This window comes from Marmota monax, unplaced genomic scaffold, assembly GCF_021218885.2.
Source record: "Marmota monax isolate L192 unplaced genomic scaffold, Marmota_monax_Labrador192_F-V1.1 WCK01_AAM20220418_F8-fsc00017, whole genome shotgun sequence".
Taxonomy (NCBI): Eukaryota; Metazoa; Chordata; class Mammalia; order Rodentia; family Sciuridae; genus Marmota; species Marmota monax.
Window position 1 is genome coordinate 4,520,438 of NW_026695241.1, and position 23,945 is coordinate 4,544,382.

The 23,945-nt window shown below is 58.3% G+C and overlaps 1 protein-coding gene across 5 annotated transcripts in view; it reads right to left on the bottom strand.

The window, feature by feature from the left end:
* Positions 1–23,945, bottom strand: part of Rin3 (Ras and Rab interactor 3) — a 107,388-nt gene that overhangs the window by 20,419 nt on the left and 63,024 nt on the right. For 4 of the 5 annotated variants that reach the window (XM_046440618.2, XM_046440617.2, XM_046440619.2 and 1 more), the window contains 4 exons: positions 20,879–20,951; positions 14,644–14,735; positions 5,628–7,145; positions 3,047–3,355 (listed from right to left, as the gene is read on the bottom strand). In XM_046440618.2, the coding sequence (XP_046296574.1) occupies positions 3,047–3,355; positions 5,628–7,145; positions 14,644–14,735; positions 20,879–20,951 (1,992 nt within the window). Of the gene's footprint in view, positions 1–3,046; positions 3,356–5,627; positions 7,146–12,501; positions 12,620–14,643; positions 14,736–20,878; positions 20,952–23,945 lie in introns of those variants that run through there. The other variant, XM_046440621.2, reaches the window with a different exon arrangement.

Here is a 23,945-nt window from a genome sequence, read left to right on the forward strand (position 1 = left end):
TGGTCTGGGAATGTGGGGGAGCAGTGTCCCTGCATCCTAGCATCTGAATGCTCACACACATGCCCGAGAGGGGATCTGAGCCCATTTTGTGGGTGGGCAGACTGAGGCCTGGGAGGTCAATCCTGAGCGCCCTGGTGCCCAGGTGCTCCCCTGGCTGCCCACCCTCCGCCCTGAAGCAGCACCTGAGGAGTCTCGTCCCACCCGGGAGATGCCACCAAGGCTGAGCATGCAGTGGGGGCTTAAGCCCAGGCCTGCAGATAAACCCCAAAGCCCTGTCCTTGTTGGGGGGCCTCCTCCCAGGCAAAGGCACTGAGGCCTGAGGGCGCGGCCCTGGCCAGCTGGGCGGAGATGAAATTGGGAACCACTGGATTCCCTGTCCAGCACTCAGCCAGTGGTGGGCGGGGAGCCCAGTGTCCCCCAACAGGGAACCCACGGTGGGGGCTCTTCACACCAGCCCTGATCCTGGCCTCAACTGCTGGCTCACTGCCTCTGTCCTGTCCTGGGCCTCCAGAATCAGCCTTCCCTCCCCACCAGGCTGCTGCTCCACCTGCTGCCCCAGCTCCTGCCCCCCCCCCCAGCTCCGGAGACCCCCAGAGCTCCCGCCCCCCACAGCTTCAGACCCCCAGCTCCCGCCCCCCACCAGTCCCCTTTCTCCTCATCCCACTTCCCCCCCAGCGCCTGTTCTCCCGGGTTAGAAACCTGAGGCATTTGAAGGTCACACCATGTGACAGGGTTTTAAAAGGAATCCCAGGAAGCCCGAGGCTTCCGATCAACCAGGACCCGCTGGGCATGGAACAGCCCCCTCCCAGCTGCAGCTGGTCCCTGACCGCCTCTGAGGCTCCGCAGTACCTTGGCCCAGGGGTGGACAATGTCCCTCATGAGACACCAGTCAGGGAAGGTGACACCTGTAGCTCTCTAAGTGCTGAGTGCGGGAACCTGCTGGTAGGTGTGACTGAGCCCCCCACAGGAGGACGTGAGGTGGGCACCTGTGCCACGTCCCCCAGCCCCAGGGCAGCTTATGGTCTCTCTGATGCTGACCCCAGCAGAGGGACCTCAGGGTCTGTCTCCTTCCTGGCTTGGCCCTTGCTGAGGCTGTCCCTACATGCCACGCTGGGCACCCCGAGCCCACCGGCCCAGGAGCTGCAGAGCCAGACTGCCGCCTTGTAGAGGTCTGCCAAGCCCCTGGTCCATTCCAGCCAGCCCTTCCCGGGCACGATGTTTTCCTGGGGTCTGTGCCTCCAGGGTTGGCCACGTGGAGCTCGCTGAGGGCTCGGGGTCTGCAGGCTCCCCGCTGACCCCACCTTACTTCTTTGGTACAGTTTTTAGGAGGGTCCTCAGTTGTGCTGGCATGCTGGGCCTGTTCTCTGGCCTGAAGACTGCACAAGACCCTTGACTGCCAAGTCCAACGTCCACTTCCCGAAACTCTAGGCCACACTCTGTCTCTACCACGGTCCTCTCTTTCTATCACATTCCCAAGGTCACAGTGAAGTGTCTGTATAGCTCCCGCTCAGTGTGGTGTCCAACCTTGGGGACACTAATCTGTCTCACAAGTGGGCAAGGGACACAGATAAGCACAACTCAAGAGTGACTCCAGCTTGTGCCAGGCCCCTGGGAGCTTTCCTGGGGTGAAGGGCCCTTGTCCCCCCCGTCCCCATTCCTCTACCAACAACTGCTCTCTGTTGGCCCGTGGCCAAGCTGGCCTGCCCCTTTCCAGGGAGACAGTGCGCATCCCTGTCCTCTAACAGCCAGCAGCTGCCCACACCGAGGCCGATGTCTGACAGGGCTTGTTTCCAGTATTCCCAAGTGACTGAGGTGGCTTCTGAACCATTAGGGCTCATTCCCCTCCCAGGAAAGCTATGTCCGTGAAGGGGGAGGAAATCAGGCCCAAAGGGGTAAGGTGATCATTCACACAGGTAGCAGATGAAGACCAGATTTTTTTTTTTTTTTTTTTTGGTACTAAGGATGGAACCCAGTGCCTGATGCACACTGAGCAAGCATTCTGCCTCCTAGCTACTTCCCAGCTTGGGACCAGGAATTTGAACCCGGTTCTACATGGCTGTAGAGGTGACAATTTTTGCATTCTTCATTACCATGGCTGCCATGTATAGTTAGACATGTTGCTTACTGCACAAGGGGTGACTGGGGGATGATTCCCCCCAGTGCTCGGTTCACTGAGGTGCACACCATGGGCGCCTGCTCTGGTCTGCCTGGAGGAGCGCTGTGGCAACGGCATTAGGTACCATCCCAGTGATCCCCCTCCCCCTCTGCACCCCCGGTGCTGTGGTTTTGCAGATCTTGTCATGGAGAGGGGAAGTGCCTCACCCCTTGAGTCTGGCTCATCTTGTAAGTAAACAAGCTGGAGAAATGTGTCAGTGCGCCTGTGCGGGCTGGCTCTCCACGGGCCTCGCTTGGACCCTGGCCACGGCCACAGGTGCAAGCCTGGGTAACCTGTTGGCCATCCTAGACCAGCCCACCGCCAGAGGGGCACTGCTGTCCCCAACCAGCAGGCCTTCGACTGGCCACCTGGCAGCCCAGCTGAGCGTGGCCAGCATCACTGTTAGGAGGAATAGTGTCCCTTCCAAACTCACGAGGAACTAACTCGGTACCGAGAGCCGGACCTTACTTGGACGTGGGGTTGTTGGTCGCAGATATGATTAGCTAAATGAGGTCACCTGGAGCAGGGACAGCCGCTCATTCAACACGACCCGTGTCCAGGTAAAGAGGAGAAACCTGGGCACAGACACGCACACAGGCGACACCGAGTGCAGAAGGCAGAGCAAGCAGGAGGCAGGTGGGTGCCGATGCTCCCTGGCCTCAGGAACCGTGACCTTCAACTCCCAGCCCCAGCGCTGGGGGGGACAGCGCATCTCTGCTGTGGCCGTGCTCCAGCAGCCCCAGTGCCCGCGAAGGCCCCGTCCAGGGTGGCTCTCTCACCCGCTCCAGGGCAGCAGCCCATCACCCTTCCCTGTCCCTGTCACCCCGGGAGGTGCCGGACGCCCAGCCCTCCCCTCACCGGGGCCTGTGACCGTGGCCTGGCCGGGCCTACCTGGGCTGCCGAGGGCCATGGAGTCGTAGATGAGCTTGCAGGTCTTGAGCAGGGTGGAGATCTTCTTCTCGGGCGAGTAGGCCTTGTGCATGCTGCAGAGCTTCTGCAGGATCTTCTCCATGACGGGCACCTCGGGCACGCTGGTGGTCACGCCCAGGTCCGTGGTGGTGGTGGACAGGATCACCAGCTGGTTGTCCTTGAGCTGCTGCAGCGAGCCGTCCCTGGTGTGGATCTCGTGCAGGCTGGCGTCGATGGCCTCCTTCAGGGGCTTCAGCACGCACTTGTACAAGGCAGACTCCACGATGGCCTCTGCGGGTGGCCAGGAGGCGAGGGTGAGGGCACTGGCTGCAGGGACCCTGCCACCGGTCCTGCAGCCCTCCATAGCCAGGTCCCTGGAGGGACACCTCTCAGCCCAGCAGGTAGACCCCATGGTCCTGACAGGGGGGACGTGTAGTGCATCCAGCCAAAAGCCACACTGCAGACACCGTGGCTCAGGAGCCCCCGGGGAATAGTGTCCCAGGGTCATCATATCCTAGCGGTTCCCTCAGAGCCTGGCACCAGGTTGCTGGCCCTGTCCCAGCCTCTGGGTCAGCCTTGACTCATCTCCCCACTTCATCTCGGCTGGACCCTTAGCCAAAGGAGCAGCCTTGCCCGAGCAGCCCTGGTCCGCCTGCCTCAGCTCTCCACCTGTGTCCACACTGCCTTCTCCCTGCAAGGAGGCCCACCACTCTCTCCACAGCCGGGCACCCTCTCCTGCTCCTCCCTTGGGCCCAGCTCCTCCTCCCCTATTTTGGAAGGCAGGGCTGATCACAGCTTCCTCCGGGCCACCTGGAGCCTGCCATGCCCTTCCACGTCCCCCAGGTCAACCCCGTTCCCCAGCCTGGGATGATCTCACAGCCTCGCGGCTCTTTTTATGCTGACGGTTCCTAAACATCCACCTCCAGCCCACACTCTTCCCCAGAACTGCAGACTCAGGTCCCCGGGGCCTACCCGACGGCCCCCTAGGACAATAAGTGTCTCCGAGGTCACATGTCCAACACTGATCTCCTGGACTTCTCCCTGGTGCCTGTCAGGAAGTGGCCTCCCAGGGACACCAGCGCCGGTCCTTGGCCTACCTCCTCTCTCCCCAACATCCCACGTCAGCCTGTCCTGCTTGGCTTCCCCAGCAGACCCAAATCCAGGTCCCGGCTCCACCTGCCCAGGCGCTGCCCACTCCTGGCCACCCTCAACGTGCGCCTGGACAGTGACAGTAGCCTCGGAGCCGACCTCGGCTCCCACTGGGCACTATGGCCCCAGTGCATATTTGAGGCCACGTCACCCCCGCACCCCCCTACCCTAGGCTTGACCTGCTGCAGGGGAATCCGAGTCCTCGGGGAGGCACCCAGATCCTGTGTGACCTGCCTTCCTGGTGCCTCCTGCCTGCTCAGTCCCCTACCCCTTCCTCTATCCATTGCTCAGGTTTCCCACTGGTGGCCGGCCACCCTGCTGGCCAGCAAGCTCCTTGAGGGTAGGAGGGGCTCCTGGCTTTTCCACTCTCCTGCACTGAGGCTGCAGGGGTGGGCCCAGAGCTTCCTGCCCAGGGGGACCCCGCTCCCCAGGCCCCCACACAAGTGCAAACACGGCACCAGCCTCAGACTTGCATCCCCCACGCTGGCGGCGCCCCAGTCCGTGGCCTGGTGACTGTATCCATTCCCAGGAGTTGGGCAGCAAGGCCAGCCTCCTCAGGGCGGCCTCCAGCTTGGCCCTTTGTTATCAGGAAACACTCACAATGAACCTCCTGTGACGTGGAGTGCCCCGTGCCCCTTCCTGTGCCCAGTTCTGACCCTCTCATTACGGGAGGGGGCTGCGAGGGCTGGGGAGCCCGGGGGAGGGGACCCTGGACGGCTGGGGAAGTGACCGCTGCCACGTAGCTTATCAGCAACTTGATGTCTGGGCAGCTGCTTTGGCCCCAGCAGTGGGACCTGACCGAATAGTTCCCATGTTGATGTGGCCGCGAGGTTGATCGCAACGACCCCTCTGTTTCTCAGTGTGAGTCACGATTGACAGAGGGTTTGGCAGCTACTGGACTAGAGGCTGGTGGGGCCAGGAAGGCCAGGGGGGTCAGAGGAGTGAGCCGCCTCGGGCTGGTGCCCCAGAAACAGAGCCCAGGAGAGGGGTCTGGGCACCCCAGAGGTTCTGTGGACAGAGGGAAAGTGGCCAGGGAAGGGAGGCAGTGAGGACAAGGTCTCAGCCCTAGTCTGGTCCCACAGGGTGCCCGGGAGCATCAACAGCACCACCCGCCTGAGGGAAGGGCCCAGTGTGCCCCCCATGGTGGACGGTGGCTGTTGGTGGCAGAAGGGGGTACAGGGAGGGTGGCCCCTACGTAACTGCAGTCACTGCTCTAGAAAAGGGTGGGCATACACCACTAGGAACCACCTCTTGCAGTGACTGCAGACAGGGACATGCACCTAGGAAAGGGGGTGGGGGACACCAAGTGTGCCCACCGCACAAGCCTCCTCTGTCCTAAGGGGCTGTGGGGTCTCTGTGCCACGCCATCCTTCCCTTCCTCCCACCAGCAGCCAGCCCCTGCCCAGGCACTGACCAAGCTGCTCCTCCGAGTGCAGACTGGGGTCCACTAGGGCCTTGAGCTCGGTGCTCTGCAGCAGGTAGCTCTTGAGCTGCGTCATCATGGTGCGGATCTCCTGCAGCATCTCGGTGCTGGACGTCTGGCGCGCCATCATCTCCGTGCTGTACACCCTGTAGTCCTGCACCAAGCTGCCAAAGTAGGAGCCCTTGTCCTGCGCCAGCTCCACCACCTTCTTGTACAGCTTGCGGTCGTTGGAGAGGAAGGCGTGGAAGACGCTGGTGAAGCTGACGAAGCTCAGCCGGTGCCGCGCCTTGTCCAGGATCATGGAGGGCTTCTTCTTCACGCTGGGGCTGCCGAACTCCAGCTCCTCCTCGGCGCTGCTGGTAGAGTAGGAGTCCTGGTCCGTGGCTGAAGCAGGCAGCCCCAGGTTCTCTGAGAGCGAGGCCAGGGAGCCCTTGAACCCCGCGGAGCTCTGGGGACAGGTGCTGGCCGGAGCATAGAGGAGCTGAGTCCCGGCCTGGGGAGCAGGACTCTGGCCTTCTCTGGGGGCACTGGGCGTGGGTTTCTCTGAGGCCACCTCCTGCGGGGGGTGCTCCGCGCTCTCCGAGGGACTTGGCAGGCCTTGGGCCAGCTGCCTGGAGACGCGCTTCTTCCTGGGGGGCGGGACCGGGGGTTGCCTGGCCTTCCTGGGAGGTTCTGGCTTGCTGCCCGGATCACTGGCTTTGGCCTCTGCCTCTTGGCCTTGCTCTGTGGTCCTTGGAAGTCTGTCTCCAGGGCTGCCTGATGTCCCCTGGGGAGGTGGGCTGAGTGGGGCTGCCCTGGAAAGCACGGGTGGGTCCCCCTCTGCCACCATCCCTGCACCGTGGTCTTCCAGGGACACCCTGTCGGAGACGCGCCGTCTGGGAGGAGCAGCTGGAAGATTCTTCTTCAGGGGCAGCGGAGGGGCCTGGGCCGGCTGCGGCTGCGAGGGGCTGGGGCTGGTCCTTGGTGTCGGCTCCTCCTCCCTGAGGGGGCCCAGCCCAGTGGCAGGTCGTGAGAGCCTCTCACAGGCTGTCATGGGTGGCTGGCTCGGATGGTCGGGGGTCCCTGGGGTCCCTGGGGTCTGGGGGGCTGATGCTGCAGGAGAACCGGGCAGTGGACAAGCCGGGCCTGCCACTGTAAAGGGCCGGGCTGGGCCAGCGGGGTGCGGGGCATGCGCTGGGGGTGGCGGCGGCGGGCGGCAGGGGGCCCACTTGGAGGTGGGCGAGGCGGTGTCCGAGGCGGTGTCCGAGGCGGCTGGCAAAGCCCGCGAGGGGCAGCTGCCCAGAGGTGGCAGGTCGCCGGGCAGGGTGCTGCCGCAGTCCTCGATGAACATGGGATTCACCAGCCAGAGCCGGTCGCTCCCCGTGGACAGCTCGATCTCGCAGGAGCAGTTCTCATAGCGAGTGGGGGGCCGGGGGCTGCAGGCTGCGGGGGCCCCGGGCGCGGGGTCTCTTGGGGGCTCTGCTGAGTTTCTGCGGCCTCGCGGGGGGTTCAGTGAGGAGTCCCAGAAGCCTGTGGGAAGCAGAGACGGGGAGGCCGTGAGTGCTGGGGCGGGTGGCCTTTGCGGACGCGGGGGACAGGGCCCCGAGGCCCATCAAGGCGGCTGCTTCACTGTTCTGGCTGTTTCCCACCTTGGACTCTTAAACTTCTCCCCACTTCCTGCCTCGAGGGGAAGCCCCGGCCACCCTCCCCCGCAGAGCTGGGTGGGGCTGGGGGGATGTGACAGGCCCAGCTTCAGTTCCGTCCCCTGATGTGACAGCCCACACGGAGGGCAGCGGGACCCAGGGTGGGGGTGACAACGGCCACGCTCCAGAGCCAGGCCAGCAGAAGGCTCCCGTGGGGAAGGCATGGCGCAGACGGGGTGGGGGGACAGAGGCTGGAGTCCTGCAGCTGCCCAGTTGGGTGCTCTGGGGCAGGTCACTTGGCTCTCCTGGGCCTCATCCCGGTCACCTCTAAGAGGATCTCAGCAGTGCCCACATCACTGGGATGCAAGACAGGACACTATAGGTCCTGGGAGGGGACTCGGCCTGTTTTGGCCACCGTAGTTGATACGGGAAGAAGGAACCCAGGGATTGTGGCCCACGGGATCAGAGCCAGCCCATGGAGAGTACCTGATGCTGCAAACCCACCACACTCGGGCCTCTTGAAGTTGACTGAGAAGCTGGGACCAGGCCCCGTGGGGAGCAGCTCGGCCAGCAGCGGCTCTGGTGCTGAGTGGGGCCCAGCACTGCCGACAGGATGGGCCCCGCGGGTTCCACAAGTGCCTGCAGCCAACTAGGCAGGCCTGGCTCGGGAGTCCCTGACCTCTGGGGGCCACACCTTCAAGCTTCCAGGAATGCTCAGGACTCTCCCCAGAAGGGCATGGGGACACTCTTGAAAACAATTCCAGTTGGCAGACAAGCCACCCTGAGCTCACTCAAGCAGATCCTCCTTCAGAGGAACATGGACCCAGGTCCTGCTCAACCTGCAGATTGTAGGAGCAGGGAGGGGGCTGGCCAGGCAGACCAGGGTTCCCGTGAAAGCTGGAGCCGGCCCGGCCTGGCCCTGGGCTTCTGCCACCTGGGTGAGATTCATTCATAAGAAAGCCACACACGGAGGTTGGTGTGCGACTGTAGAACAGGGTGGTCGCAGATGACGACAAGGTGCCGTGAATCTCACAAAGCTAACAAGGAATCTGAGTTTTCACCATAAAGGAATGATAAGTAAGGAAACTGGTGTGTTTGGTCCGACTTAAACCTTACAGTGGATCACTGTGTAACCGAAGCCTCACTCGGTGACCCATCGATATGTACAATTTTATGCTTTTACGTATCAGTTAAATAAACTTCATGTTAAAAAAGGAAAAAGAAAACCTCGCATCACAACACCCCAGGGAGTTGTTGGCGTGTGCCAGCGGGTGGGAGGCTGGCTTTCCCTGGATTATCTCCACACCCTGACGGTAGGCCTGGTTCCCATTTTACGGTTGAAGATAAGAAACTCGGACCAAAGCTCTTGCTGGAGGCCACAGGGTTGGTGAGTGAGGGAGCTGGGATTGGAAGGGGCAGACCAGCTCTGAAGCTTCTGTTTAGCCACCATGTCACGCAGCCTTTCTTCATAGGAACTTGCGACACTTCCCCTCTCGGTTGCTCTCCGAGTGCTGGTGAGTGGCAGGTGGCTTGCACCCCAGAGCTGGGGATGTGGTAAGAACACAACGGCCTCTTGGCACTGATAGTAAGGACATATCGCTGGATGGTGGGTGGGGTCGGGGCAACACTGTGTGCCCACTCTAAGACATGGGCACGTTCAGGGACATGGTCATTGTCAATCTTGCTGGGCACAAAGTCAGCTGCCTCCGCCAGGCATGGGTACCCCTTACTGGAGGGGAGTGGGATTCACTGCTCATCCCTGCCCTGGGCAGAGACCCTGTGTCTGGCCACCAGCCAAGAAGGCCAGCAGTCACCACCATAACAAAATGACAGACGTCCATCGTCCCTCCAGCATGCAAAGCTCTGTACATCACAGCCACAGGATACGTCTGTCCAAGGCAGGCTGCCCTGTGTCGGGGCCAGCTACTCTCCATGATTGCCAGTCCTTGCTCGGCTTTCCTGGGCAGCTGCTGGCCCCTCCAGGGTGGACTCACTCCCTGGGTGCTTTGTGTTGAGACTCAGATGCTCTGACCCTATGAGGTGAGCACTTCTGCACAAGCTCAACACAGGTGTCTCCTTGGAACTTTCCAGAGCACCGAGCAGCAGGTGGCCAGCCTGACTCAAAGGTACCTGGGGCAGTAGCCCAAGTTCCCCCAAGACCCTTCCTTTGGTGAGGGTGGATGTTGGCTAGAAAATGCCCAGAACTGCTGGCCAGGACCAGGACCCTCCCATCATTGCTTCCTACATCCTTCAAGCCTGTGTTGGGTTGCGGTTCTGGCCCCTGTATCTCCTTTCTGAAATCATCTGCTGAGTCTACACCCAACTCCTTGTGCTGGGCTGTCATGGACAGGCCACGTGCTGCCCGACTCTGTTCCTGTGCTGCTTGGGATTCTTTGGCCACCCTTTCCACCTGATAAGCTCTTGCTCCTCCTTTATGGTTCAGGTCACATGGCACCTATCTGGTGGAGGCTTCTGGATGCATTCACCTGGCTCCTGTGTCCCCCAGCTCTGAGTGTGCTCTGCAGTGACCACTGAGCTACAGTTCTGCTCTTGTCTGACGCCCCATCAGGCGCAGGCAGCACCTGCGCCTGGCCCACCTGCACATCTTTAGTGGCCAAGGCAGGGCTTGGCTTGGCTTATTAGCTCAGCTAGTATGGAGGCAGGGTCCAGGGGAGGAGACATAGGAAGGGTCAGCTCTGATGGCAAGGTGGGACAGCCTGAGGCACAGGGGATGAGGAGATGAGACAGTGGGCGAGGGGGGCCAAAAGGAGGGCATCGGAGTTGTACGTGGGTGGACCGTCCGCAGCATGGCCTGCCCAGGAGAGCAGGGCGGGCTGCCCTATGCAGAATAAGAACACGCTTCCCTCGGTTCATCTGGATTCCCGAGGAGCAGAGCAGACGCTGGGTTTTAGGGGAGGGTCTTAGGGCCCAGGATGCTGCTTTCCTGTCCCTGGTGGTTGCAAGTGGCAAGGCACAGACCTCCAAGCCATTGCCGCTCCAGGGGAGAGGGGAAGTTGGGAGCTGCACTGTAGGGTCTGGGCCCCGTGAGGGAAGCTCAGCCGCAGCACGGGAGTTTATGCTCAAAAAAAAAAAAAAAGGAGTAGTAACTTTCTCTGCAACCTGCAAAATGCCAAGGCCAGAGAAGAGGAACATAGTGTCATGCAATCCTAGTGGTTGGCAGCACTGTGTGCGCCAGTGCCCTGGGCACCGTGCCAAGCTGTGGAAGTTCCCAGAAAGGGCCCATCCCTTTGCTGCCTCTCTTCATCCCTCCAGCCAAGGCCACCATTTTGCTGGCCTGAGCCTCCTGAGCCTCAGTGGGGGACGTCTCTTGTGAAGTGTCCGTTCCTACAGTCCTCAGAGGGCCAGGCTGAGGTCCTGACAGCAAAATAAGGCTCCACCCTTGGGGATACCTGAGCCAGCAGCAAGACAGAAGGAGATGAATGAACGCAGCAATGTGCCTCAAATGCCGTCAAAACAGCCCTGAATTCAGGGAGTTCAGGGAACATATATTTTGGGGGCCTCCCAAAGGTGGGTTGTTGGCTAGTCGTTCAAGTTTCCAAAGAATATTTAATAACTAGGAAAATTCTCATTGTATCATAAGGAAAAAGCAAGTTACAAGCAAACATGGGTGAGCTAGAGAACATAATGCTTTTCCTGAATGCACTTTTAAAATATTAAACATGTGTATTGCAAATATGTTTGAGAACCACTGTCTGAAACCCTTATTCCCTGAGTTCCTTCTGCACTTTGAATCGACTGTGTGCAGTTCAGAGCTGAATTACTCCCTAGGCGGGTTTTGTAGCCTCAGCTAACCTGAAACCCTTGAAGTCCAAGATTACACCTTATATAGCCTGCACTGTCGAACGCTGGCTTTTCCCAGTCCAAACTTGGACTTCCTGACGTCAGCTCAGGAACGAACATTCTGAGCCGTCACATGAAGCTGAACCTGCAAGCAAATAGCTCCGTTTCAGCAACATCGTCCCTGCCTAAATAGCAGGGCTTATTCTACCCGTCTAAAGAAAATGAGTTGAACGTCAGAGAAAGAAAATAACTGATACTAAAGATAAGGAAGACATGTGCCTCAAAACACTTATGATCCCAAGATCGTCAGATGGGCTGAAAGTCTGACAGATCTTTATGCTGAACTAAACACCCCTTCACACTGGGTCTAGGGCAAAACAAACCCGAAAATCACAAAGTACGTTCAAACAGAACAAAATCAAAAGGCAAGTCACAAAACCGTACTCTCTGCAACGGTTGATGGGTTATGTATGGTTTTCATTTTCATGTTTATCTGGGGTTGCCAGTTAAAAGCAAACACAGCAAGCTAGGCTTTTTTTTTTTTTTTGGTACCAGGGATTGAACTCAGAGGCCCTCAACCACTGAGCCACATCCCTAGCCCTTTTTTATATTTTATTTAGAGACAGGGTCTCACTGAGTTGCTTAGCACCTTGCTTTTGCTGAGGCTGGCTTTGAACTGTCGATCCTCCTGCCTCAGCCTCCCGAGCTGCTGGGATTATAGGCATGCTAGACATTTATGGGAAAGCTATGGGGGAAAACAGTGGTGTGGACAGGGTCTGACGCAGAGGGCAGGGCTGTCTGTCATCCCTCTCCTGATGCCACATCCTGGCCCTACAGCCAAAGGTCACCACGTTGATTTCCACGGGGGAAAGGCCAGGGAGGGCAGTGCTGAGGGGCTGAGGGTGACCAGGCCTGGCCGAAGACCGGTGGCAGGGGTCAGACACAGCTGAGTTCCTGCTCAGAAAGCCAGAGGGTGAGTCCAGCCCCTGCCTCGCCCTGGTGTGGAAAGCTTTTGTGGATTTTTGTGTCTCCTTAAGAGCTTTCCTGAAGTGTCACTCACATAACTACCCACTTAAAAAAACACTCCAGTGGCTTTTAGTATATCCACAGGGCCACGCATTGTCACCACAATCCATTTTAGAGCATCTTAACCATCCCCCAGGGAGCCTCCATACAGACCCCCTCCCCCCGCAGCCATTGACCTGCTCCTGTCCCTGTGGATCTGCCGGTTCTGAACACTTCACGAGGACAGACCCGGGCCACCCGTGTCCGCTCCCTTCACCCAGCATGTGTCGCCAAGGTTCATCCATGCTGCGTCCGTCCTGCGTCAGGGTTTCGCTTCTTTTTCCAGGTGAATAAGCCCTTTAGACTCTCTGGGTTTCCATTTGCCTCGTCAGTAAAATGGGTTTTATGTGGATAAATGAAATAACGAATGTGCGCACCTGTGTCCAGGAGTCGTCCTCCCACAGTCCTCTTGGTTTCCCCTGAAACGCTGACTACACCGGGGAACTGTCCCCCTCTCCCCCTCCACATTATGTGGCTGGCCACTGGTCATCTGAATATTCCCTGGAGAACCTGCATGAACAGCAATGGCCAGAGGGGCTGGGGTCAGGGCCTGGCCAGAAAGAGGAGAGAGGGTGCTGGACTTGAGCAGGCCAGGGGGCCACAGACAGAGAGCAAGGGCAGCGGCTGTTGCCCCCAAGCCCAGAGACTCTCCACCTTCCCTTCTGGGAGATTCCTTGGTACCCTTCTCTCTTTTTATCCATGCTACTTTGAGGGGGTTTGGTTCTCTGCTGCAAGAGTTCCTTGCCTAGAACAGCACGTGACATGCTTAGCACAACCCTGGGGTGCCTGGCCCTTGGCAGATGGCATGCTCTGCTTATTTAACACCTGGGCCACATTCGAGGGCTGCTGAGTCTCAAGCCTGTGAAGGCCAGGGCCAGGGCCAGTCCTGACACAAAGGACCCCTTCAGTTCTAGGTCCCCTTCCACTCGGCACAGACTGGAATATTAGCCTTTCCTTGGCTCTGAATCTGGGCCAGCTTTCAGCACCTGGGGACACTCTGACCTTCAGCACTTGGGGACACTCGGTCTGAACAGAGCCCTCCAGATCCTAAGCTGCAACACATTGGGTTTCATGTAACTCCCATTCTCCAGGAAGAAAGAGCCGGGGTGCATCTGGGCTGCCCTGGGCCTCCACCGGGGCCTCCTTTCTCCACTCCCACATGGTGTCCGGGGACAGGTTCTCTCAGGAGATGCTCATCTGTACCAGACAGGAATGTGGTCCTCCAAAGAAGAGCAGCTTGCTTCAAATCCAGAGTGTTCTGAAGTCTTGGGGCAACCAGGCTCTTGCCGGCAGAGAGGAACCTGCAGGGGTCTCCAGACACGCAGGCCCAGGGATGCTTGCCTGGACCCACAAGTGGGGTCAGGGGTGCAGCAAACCTACCCTGACGGAGGTCATGCCACTGCAATGTGGCCACCGACTGCTCCTTCCAACAGCCACAGAGGGGGTCGCGACGTGTGCAGTGAACTGTGGGAAGGAGCTCTCAGTGCCAGTCCCACCCAGCTCTGCCCCGTCTTTTCCAGGCCACCCGGAGCAAGCCCCTCAGCTGGGCTAAAACTTGCCCTTCTACTTTTAAATTGTATTTTATGTCTTTAAAATACACAAGGATCACACAAACCAGTGCTTGGCAGTGGTTAGAAAGTATCAATAATGTCGTTCTAGACCTCGGGGTAGGTGATTTGGATTGTGCTAACTGCAAAATTGTCATCTGTCCTACACCCAAGCTCCCGGGAGGGCAAAAGCCCAACAACTGAGATATCTGTGGGGGCAGGGAAGGCGTGGAGGTCAGGGTTGACTTCCAATGTCAACTGAAAGCTGGCCCCAGAGTTCACACACGGGGTGACTCTGCCCAGCAGCAGGTTCTGGGTGGTCACAGGCAGTGTGAGATGGAGGGAGGTGCCTGCGTTCAGCTGCCTGGGTTCAAGTTCTGTTCGGCCAGGTGCTGTGACATTGGATGTGCTATTTGACCTCTTGAGCCTTAGTTTCCTCTGCCACAAAATGGGGATGATGACAACAGTCTTTACCAGGCTATTTGGAACTGGGATGAGTCACTACAGCTAAAGAGGTGAGGACACGGTTGATGCTGATTGGCTGTCAATTCCAGGTTAGACAGCCAATGAGAGGGCAGATCCAGGAGGAGGGGCCAGACCTGGGGTCAGACAAGACCCTCCCTGGGTTCCCAGGCCAGGCTGCTGTCCACCACTCAGCCGACCACTGTCCACGCCTCTGGACAGCAGTACAAGAGATGCCAGCACACGCTGTGGTCAGAGGCCAGAGTCTGGTGGCCAACTATCTGGCCACCACCCAGAAAGGCCTTGTGTGTTGGCCCAGCTTTCCCAGGGCCATGGCCTGACACGAGAGGCTGTGCCCTGGGTCCTCCTGGTCAGCTGTCCAGGATGGGGTGGTCTCATGAGCTGGAACTCCAGGTCCAGTTTGGTCTCACCGAGGGGCCCTGAGGGAAATCCTAGGGCCCCGTTTCCTCACCTGCCACCTGCTTCCCTGGTTCCATGGGGAGGACTTACCCAGGCCCAGGTTGGAGATGGTCTCGAGGTCCGTGAAGCTGCTGGCCTCAAGGATGGCCTGGGGCAGCCGCAGCGTGAAGGGCAGTAAATCTCTGTGAAGACACGAGGGGCCACAGGTCACGTCTGGGGAGGGGTCTTTGTGTCCCTCCCCCCGATTTCTCAGCCAAAGATGCAGCCCACGTGGGAGGAGCCTTGCATCTCAGCTGCTGGGTTCTCCATGCAGACCCGAAACTCCCCTGAGCCGAGGCTGAGGCCAAGGGGCATTCGGGCAATCCAGGTCCTGCCAGCCCAGGACTGGAGATGTGGGAGAGCCCAGGTGGGGTGGGGCTGGCTCCTTTCTGCTGTCCCTGGTCTAGGTTTCCTCTAAAGGCGCCCCCCCCCCAGGGGAAAGGGCTGATCCCCCCCCGCCCCGTGCTGCCCTCGGACCCTCTGCTCCACATGGGATCACGCTGCAGGAGCAGCCAGGAGCCCGCTCAGCACGCGGCAGCTGGCTCTACCCAGGCCCGTGGTCTGAACGGGGGTGTCAGGGCTCCCTCCTGAGATCTGCAGAGGAGATTCAGACAGATGGGAAACTGAGGCCCAGAGAGGGAAAAGGATATGTCAAGGTCGCATGGAGGATCCCACACTGCTGACTTCCAGCCCAAGGCTGTCCCTCTGGGTGGGGGGGGGGGGCTGTGGCACTGCTGGGGCCAGGCTGGGTGGTCCCACCTTTATGCCCCACTCCATGGCTCAGGGCTGTCAGCCCCCTTTCCAGCTCGTCCTGCTCTCCGGCTGCCCTAAGGCCACTTCCTGCCCCGTGAGGATAGGAATCATACAGGAAGGAGAGGACGCAGGACAGGACCTCGAGACCCAGCAGCTGCCATGAGGATCAAGCCCTTGCTTGATCAAGCCCTGTCCTCCAACACTGAAATCCCGTCCACCCTTCTCCAAGGAGAGCCTCCCCTGGTGGCTCCTGGCAGGATGGGGCAACGGCTCCAGTCCCCATGCCCTGCAGGCTGTTTGTCATTGGTCTCATGCAAAGACAGGTACTGAACGGGAGAGAGCAGCACAGAGACTGGGGGATGGGCTGGCAGGTCCCCAGACACTCCTGAGCCTGTGGTATGGATGTGGCTTCCGGGTGGGGGTGGGGGGCTGGAAGTGCTGCACTGGGAGTCCATTCTGCGGATGGAAATGAGGAGCAGAGCATGTCGAGAGGTCGCGGGCCTGCTCTCAAGGTCATGGTGTGTCCCATGAACAGGCCACCAGCTGATCCTTGCAGCTCCTTCACTGTCATTGTGGTGTGACCCTCTCGGGAGCCCGAGGTCACCTGGGCCCCCTGTCTGAGGGCCCCATTCTGGATCCTGCAGGGTTCCCGATGCTGGCGTCCCGTCTCTATCGCCTGCAGTGTATGTACAAGGGTCCACAGAGGTCACCCAGCTCGGTGCTGTCCGCCGGACACCAGGGCATTTTTCACTTCTCTCTGTCCTCAGCCCCTGCTGCAGAGGCAGGGGTGCCTCAAACCCCACATCCAGGGCCTCCCGGTCTGGTCCCTGTGCCATCTCTCCAGCTCGCCCCCCCAACATCTGCAAGGGCCTCCCGCTGCCTCCCAGGAGGTCATGCTCAATGTCCCACAGCGAGCGCAACTGGCCCGCTTCCCACTTCTGAGCTGGCAAGGAGTGGGGACGGCAGCCTCCACCACAGGTACTTAGATTCTACGCGTCCCTCAAGGCCACCCAGGACCTCTTCCTCCTCCCACGGCGGCTGCTGAGGGTTTCATCCATCTGCTTCCCCTCCACCACCCAGCTCAGCACTCCACCCGCCACCGCCTCCCATCCAGGAAGGGCACGTGCAAGGCGTGGGTGTCTGCTGAGCGCCTCTGTGGGCAGGCGCTTTCCAGCCTCATGCCCCAGGATACCATTCTACTATGTCACAGCGACCGGATGGGAAGGCGGGAACACCTGTGCTACAGCTGAGGATGTAGCGGTTCCGAGAGGTCAAGAGACTTGCCCAAGCCCACCCAGCCAATTCACAAGCCACTTATTACATTTTTTTTAAGAGAAAAGGAACTATCATTAATGGAGCTTATAACATATGTTATCCCACTTCATCCTTACAACAATCCATGAGGTAGAACTATTATCATTTTTTTTTTGGTCAGTACTGGGGATGGAGCCCAGGGGTGCTCTGTCACTGAGCTACATCCCCAGTCCTTTTTATTCTTTTGAGACAGGATCTTGTTAAGTTGCTGAGGCTGGCCTCTAACTTGCAATCCTCCTGCCTCAGCCCCCACGTTGCTGAGATTACAGGTGTGTGTGCCACGCCTGGCTCATCTCCAATTTTTAAACTGTTAGATTTCCGTTTTTCTTTGCAGCACTGGGGACAGTACCCAGAGCCCTGCTCATGCCGAGCATAGGCTCTATCACTGAGCTACACCCTCAGACCTAGATTTCATTTTTTTTAAATTAGGAAAGAAACATATTCACTGTAATAGAGTTAAACGACACAAAAGTGCTTCAAATAAAATGAGCAGGTCCTCCCCTCGTCAGAGTCTCAATGTCAACCCTTGGTGTACATGTGTGTCCTCCTTTGTCCTTCTCTGTGCATTTACACACACACAAAATGGCATTACGTTATACATATTTCTCTGCAGCTCTCTTGCACAATGGTAAAGCTGTAGCAAGAGAACATTTCACAAGTCCATACATGTATACTGACCCTTTTTTTTTCTGTGCTGTGGAGTATTCCAATATGGTCACTGCTATTTTCTTCTTTTGATGGACATTTAAGCTTTTTTCTTTTTTAATCTCTCTTTCATTAATGACAACACAGCACTTGCTCTGCACCCTGGTACTCTTCTAAGCACTTTACATAGACAAGCTTTTCAAATGTTTTCCACAGCTCCACAAAGTAGCTCCTATACCCATCTCATAGCTAAGAAGACTGAGGCACAGAAGGGCTTAGTGCTTGCCCCCATCCCACAGCTGTTAGTGTCAGTACCTGAACTTGAACGCAGGCAGACTGGCTCCAGGGTCCAGGGTCTCAGCCCCCAGACTCCACTGGCTTTTAGCACAGAAGTGATTTCCAAATTTTTACGGCATCACACAACCCTGGGAAGAGCAAGCCCCACACGTGACCCTTCTGCCCAGGTGAGTGCTTCTATGGGGTAGATCCCTGGGGGTAGGCCTGCTGGCCACACGTATGCATTTAAGAAATGACAGAGTTTGCCAAATGGACCCCGTTCCTCAAGACTGTGCCAACTTATACTTCAACAAAAACTGTCCCAGGCTAACAGGGCAGCTGGCTCCTCCCTCCGCAGTTCTGACCAAACCCACTCCTCTACCTTGCCCTCGGGGGGGCCTTGGTGGTGTCTTCTGCTCAGTGGCATCACATTGCCCAGGTTGGAGGGTGTGAGGGGGAGGCAGGCTCGGAACTGGATGAGATGCCCGGCTCGGTCACCCCAAATCCAAGTCCTCAGGCCTTGGACAGTGCCAGGACAGCCCTGCAGGGGCAGTGGGCAGCTGCTAAACCCTCATCGACCAGCAAAAACCTCAAAGGCCTAGACACTTTGGAGGGACCCCACTGTGTCCTAGACACCTGTCCACACTCTGCAGACGGCCAGCATTGGAATTCCCCAGGGAGCTATGGGAACTATGGATTCCCATACCCGAGCCTGAGGGTGCCCAGCGTCAGGTCTGGGGGCAAAGCCACGGGTGTGTGTGTGTGTGTGTGTGTGTGGTGTTAGGGTTCGAACCCAGGACCTGGTACATGCTAGGTGAGCACATGACCACTGATCAGCCACTGAATCCATGTTTTTAAACAGCTCACAAGGGGGTCCTAAGGGGCACTGCCTTGGGTGGGGAAGATATGGGTGGGAATCAGGGACCTTAAAGCAAAGGTATCAAGAAATATCAACACTAAGCAAACTTCCAGGTGTGTGTGTGTGTTTCCTCCTAAACTATCAAGTTTATTAAAAAGCACTCATGAAAATAGAAATAAAAAATGGGATTTTCAGAATGAACGCTCTAACATTTCTCTCATACCGTGGAGGGTCGGCTGGGGACCCTCCAGGTGCCAATACCTGGCTGTGGAGACCCCTGTTGCAGCTGGTGCCTCTCACTTTCGACCAGGACTGTGTTAGGGGTGCCTCTGACATCACAGAGCAGCGTGCCCCCCACCCATGCACACTCTCACAACTAAAAGTCTAGCAACACAGACCTGTTTCAACCCTGTCAGACATACTCTGTGTTCTAGCCCAGTTTCCTTTCTCCTTAAAAGAAAAACAGCTGAGCAGACCCACCAGGCTGGCTTCCTAACCCCGTAGAGGGGTTTACAGCACCATCCACCTGAGCGCCTGGCAGTATGTTTGATTCTGATGCTAAGTACCTGGGCTAAAGTCAGACTCTGCAGATTTCGGGGTTTGGTCCTGTTAAGACCCAGCCCCAATTTCTGATGCCATTCTCAAATCCTGGGCCACCAAGACTTCTGAGCAACTGGTCTTCAAGCAGAGGTTTCCAGGCTCAGTGACAGTAGTGTTCGCCAAAGGTGTCATCAGGACAGAACCCCCACATCTCCTGGTCTCCCCCACGCCTCCTCTCTGCTCTGCAGTGGCTGCCCCCACCCCTCTTGGGCAGTGCCTCCCTGTAGGGCCTGGATGGCTGCAGTGGCCCCTAGCTGGTCTCCACATATCCCTCCCTCCCCGTGGAGCCTCTCCTGAGCTGCCCACAGCCAGGCCTGAGCCACACCGTTTCCCCTGCCCGGAATCCTCTTCCTGCCATCCTTGGCTGGCCTCCCACGTCCCCTCCTCCACAGGAGGACCTCGCATCTCCAGCTATGGAGGGAGGGGCTGCAGCGGGGAGCACACACATCCTTTCAGCCGTGACCTTGGTACAGCAGGTTCTGTTCACAGAAGCAGTTGGGCGCAGGAGTCACACAGATTCAGTTCAAACCCAGCTCGGAACTCTCTGTGCCACCCAGGGCCTCAGTTTCCTCACCTACGACAGCATTGAGAACTTGCTCGATTGTTTCCTGGGTCCTTGGTGCCAGTTGCTCTGCTGCCCCTCCCAGAGATCCTAGGGGCAGGAGTCCCTGTGTGGACACTGCTGTTGCAGGGCTTAGAAGACCTCTGTGGGCACAGAGCCAGGCGATGCAGATGCCCAATCCCTGGGGGCTGGTTGTGGGGTCTTGCTAGCATCCCCCACCCCAGCCCTGGGTCTTTTCACTACCTCTGCACACCTGCTGCCCAGCCACCGTGGGGCTTCTCCTGAGAGCCGGCACCTGGACCCTGGGGGCTCATTTTGGCATCCTGGAGCTCACGATTGCCTGGGAACAGCAGCAGCCACAGCTCCAGGAGCCGGCAGGGTGGCCGGGGAGTAGGACACTCAGTCCTGTTGTCCTCAGGTGGGACCGTCCCGAGGTCTACTGTGGAGCTGCCCACGGGGTCAGGCTGAGGCTGGGGTTTGCCTTGCTGTGAAATGGGGATATGGGGAGCACCGTGGGGAACCTCGGGGACTGCTGGCAGGATGTCAAAGATGAGTTTAGAATGAGCTCGGCCCAGGGCTGGTGGCCTGGCGGGCGCCCCCATGTGGCAGCTGTTGACATGGGCTGTTATGGCAGGGCCTGCCCATGGGGCCCAGGGGTCCTGACAGGTGGGTGGGGAAGGTTGCAGGTGGAGCACAGGTTTCACGGGAGGCAGCTTGGAGTCCTGGGCTGCTTTTGGACACCAAAACATCAGCCCCACCTCTGCACCCAAATGTATTTTTAAATCTTGTTGGTCTGAGACCAGTTCTGAATGAATGGCGCTGTACTGAGGGTAGTGACACCTGCTCCACCCAGCAGCTGCGTAGTAACTAAAACGGCCTCCGTGAAGAGGCTGCAGTCCCTCTCACTAGATGAGGGCCACGCAGGACTCCATGCTGCCCTGATGCTGGTGACACTGGGAGTTGGGGGCCCGAGGGCAGGGGTGGTAAGGGGCACTCTTAGCAGCTGGTCCAAGAGCACCAGAGCTAACACCTCTGCCTTGTGTTTATCCGGGCAAAGCCAAGGGACTGTCCCCTCTCTCTGCATCCTCTGGGCCACACCCTTGCCTCTGGGGCTTCTCTGTGATCTCCCTTCTGCTTGATGTGGACACCAAGGCTGCCTGGGCTGTCTCCAGCAACCAGATGGGGGTTGCGGCAGGTGGACATCTGCGACAGTCCACCCTTAAAACGAGGAGGGAAAGACCTTCCTCAGGACCTCCTGTGGGGCGGGGTCTACTCACCTACTGACACAGTAGAATGCGACCAGTCTGAAGATGTCCTCAAACACAAGAACGGAGCCTTCCAGGTACAATACTGGGGAGAGATGAGAAAGGTCCGGGTGAGTGTCCACCAAAGACCAGGGGGGCAGGAAGTGGTGACTTCTCGAAGGTGGACACGGATGGCGCACGCCTGCCATGTTCATGGTGGGCCCTGGCACCTCCCACGTGCCTGTCCCTGACAGCCCCCCACACAGCGCTGCTCACGGAACCTTAAGTGAGAAATGGGATTCAAGGGTTCAGGAGATACCTATTATCGTAGCTGGTGTTGACTAACACACACACATCATTTTTGGCAAAATAACACAGAAGATCCTAGATTGCAAAAGCAGAATGAAGCATGTAATTAATTCCCCAGGAACAGCCTAGAGTTGGCAACTCTGAGGACTATGGGGGAAGGGACGCTGCCCAGTTCTGCCCCCAGGAGATGCCGTGGTCCAGGGGTGCTGAGGTGGGGCCAAAGTCCCCAGGACATATTACCACCAAACCTGATTGGCCCTGGTATTTTACAGCCCTGACTGGCAAGAGGGATGGAAACGCTTGGCCTGGGATCCCATCTGAGCAGGGGCAAGGTGCTAGGGTATGGCAGAGGGTGCCTGAGGCTGGGGATGGACTGACCGGTGGAGAACAAGGGACCCTGTTGTGCTATGCTTCTGAGCCACAGGCCAAGGGACCCAGAGAAGCTCAGTGGATTGTCGGAGTTCTCCTGGGCCACTGGTGGGCCACCCTGTGACTCCTAATTCTCACACCTGTGTCCCACAGGCTCCATGGGTGATTTGAACTTCTCTGGACAATCGTGGGGTTGAAGGAACACGTGAATGTCACAGGCGAGTTGCAATTCCGAGATCCTTCCAGCTTCCGTGAGAGGCTGTGGGAAGGCAGGAGCCAGCTTCTGGGCCTGGCAACGTGACTCCAAGCATGTCCCTTTACCTCTCAGTGCCTCAGTTCCTCCTCTTTTAAAGGGACAGAGCCCTTCCAAAGACACACACATCTAGGTGATGCCAGTTCTCAAAGCCTGGGGCAGCACTGTCCTATGCTGGAGGTCTGGAGATGGGGCGGGCTGTACACACCAACGTATTCTGTTTGAATGGCGTCACTTCTGTATTTGCTCTCCTGCTATCTACTAAACACTGTTCTCAACAGTTCACATGACTTTGGTGGGGGGTACTGGGGATAGAACCTAGGGGTGCCACATCTTTAGCCCTTTTTATTGAGTTGGGGTCTCACTAAGTTGCTTAGGGCCTCAGTTGCTGAGACTGGCCTCAAATTTGCTATCTTACTGCTTTAGCTTCCCAAGCTGCTGAGCTTACAGGTATGTAAGTTCACATAATTTTAAAAACATGTACATTTATCTATTTATGGTGAAGAGACCATATTTTTTCCATTAGATCAGATAAAAACATTCGACAAGACAGTTTCAAGGGCTGTCAGTACAGAAAGGATTTGGAGAATGTTTATAAATGAACCAAGTCTGAGAAACTCCAGCTCATGGTGTTTCCACGTTTGGTGGATTCTCACTGGTGGGGATGTGGGGGTGGTCCCAGGGCGCCCAGCACCACCTAGTGCCTGCATCTGGTAGATCACCAACCCTCTCCAGAGTGGTCAAGGGAGGCAGGGCCCAAAAGATCCCTGTGGCAGCAGGAGGTAGAGAGGCTGCTGCATCTGGAAAACGGATGAGACGGTCCCTCCTCACGGACCCCTCGAGGGGACACAGAGCCCGGCCTCACGTGCCTGGGTGCCCCACAGTTAGCAGCTCTCCCTGGCCAGGAGCCAAGGGCTGACCTTACAGGAAGGATTCCTCCAGGACCAGGGTAGCCACCCCCTGCTGGGACCCCTGGCACTTCACACAGAGCCTGCCCCCTGTCTCCACCAGCAGTGCCCGTGGCTTTAGACTTGGTTTCCCAGCCTCTGCTCTCACGCAGAGACCAGGCCTCCCTGGGTTCTGTAGCCCGGCACGCTCCTGGGCACAGAGGCCGGCGTCGCAGTGTCACTGTGAAAACTGTAGACTGTAGATCCACAGCAGTGGGCGTGCCTCCTGCTCCTCTCAGTCAGCTGGACTTCCTTTTCCCTAGCCCCTGCCCCTGCCCCCAGCCCCAGTCCCCAGCCCCTGCCCCTGCCTCTGCCCCCGACCCCAACCCCCTATCCCTCTCCCCAGCCATGCCCCTGTCCCTCCACCCCCCACCCCTTGCCTGACCACGCCGACAGTGTCCTTCACAGCAGGCCACGCCACGGCAGCACCTGCACACTGGGGTGGGCCTCGTGCACCTTGGGGTCTCACTAGGCACCCAGCAGAATGTGCATGGGGCATCGTCTGGGAGATTGGAGGACGCTTACAATAAGAGTGTCTGGGAGGGAGACCCCAGAGGGGCACAGGGGCCTTGGCCAGGGTCTTAGCCCTCCCACCATGTGGCCCGTGGCCCTTCCCTCTGGGTCCGGAGGGAAGCAACACTGTTCGCACCTTGATTTCAGATTTCTGGCTTCCAGAGCTGCAAAACCATATATGTCCCCTGTTTTAAGTCATCCAGCTTGCGGTCTTTGTCACAGCGGTCATGGGAAACTAACAGGCCACCTCGTCAGCACGAAACACAGCATCCCCGGAGCTTCTGCGAATGGCACCCACACTTCCATCAGGGGAAACGGCAGCCAGTAGGACACGGTGGCGACAGCAGGTTGGAGGTGGGCGTCGTTGCCGCAGGTGACCTCACATCTGGCTCTGGCTCAGCACCTTGTCCCTGGGCTGGACCTCTCCCCCTCCCTCTGGACGCTGCCTCCTTGGCCTTTACTCCCGCCGTTTCCCTGCCCTTCTCTGTGTTAGGGCTCAGTTCCAGGCCCACCTTCTGCCCCAAAGACCTGTTTCTGATCCCGCCCTCTCTGGAAAGCCACCCACAGGGCGTTGTCCCCACAGCACGTCCCGCAGTGCGTGTGTACCTCAAGAGGGAGGGGCATGGCTCCTCTGACCACGAGGCTGGGGACCGGCAGAGGATGGGACAGGGTCTCACTTTTCCCATCCCCTGAGCAGAGCTCAGCAGGG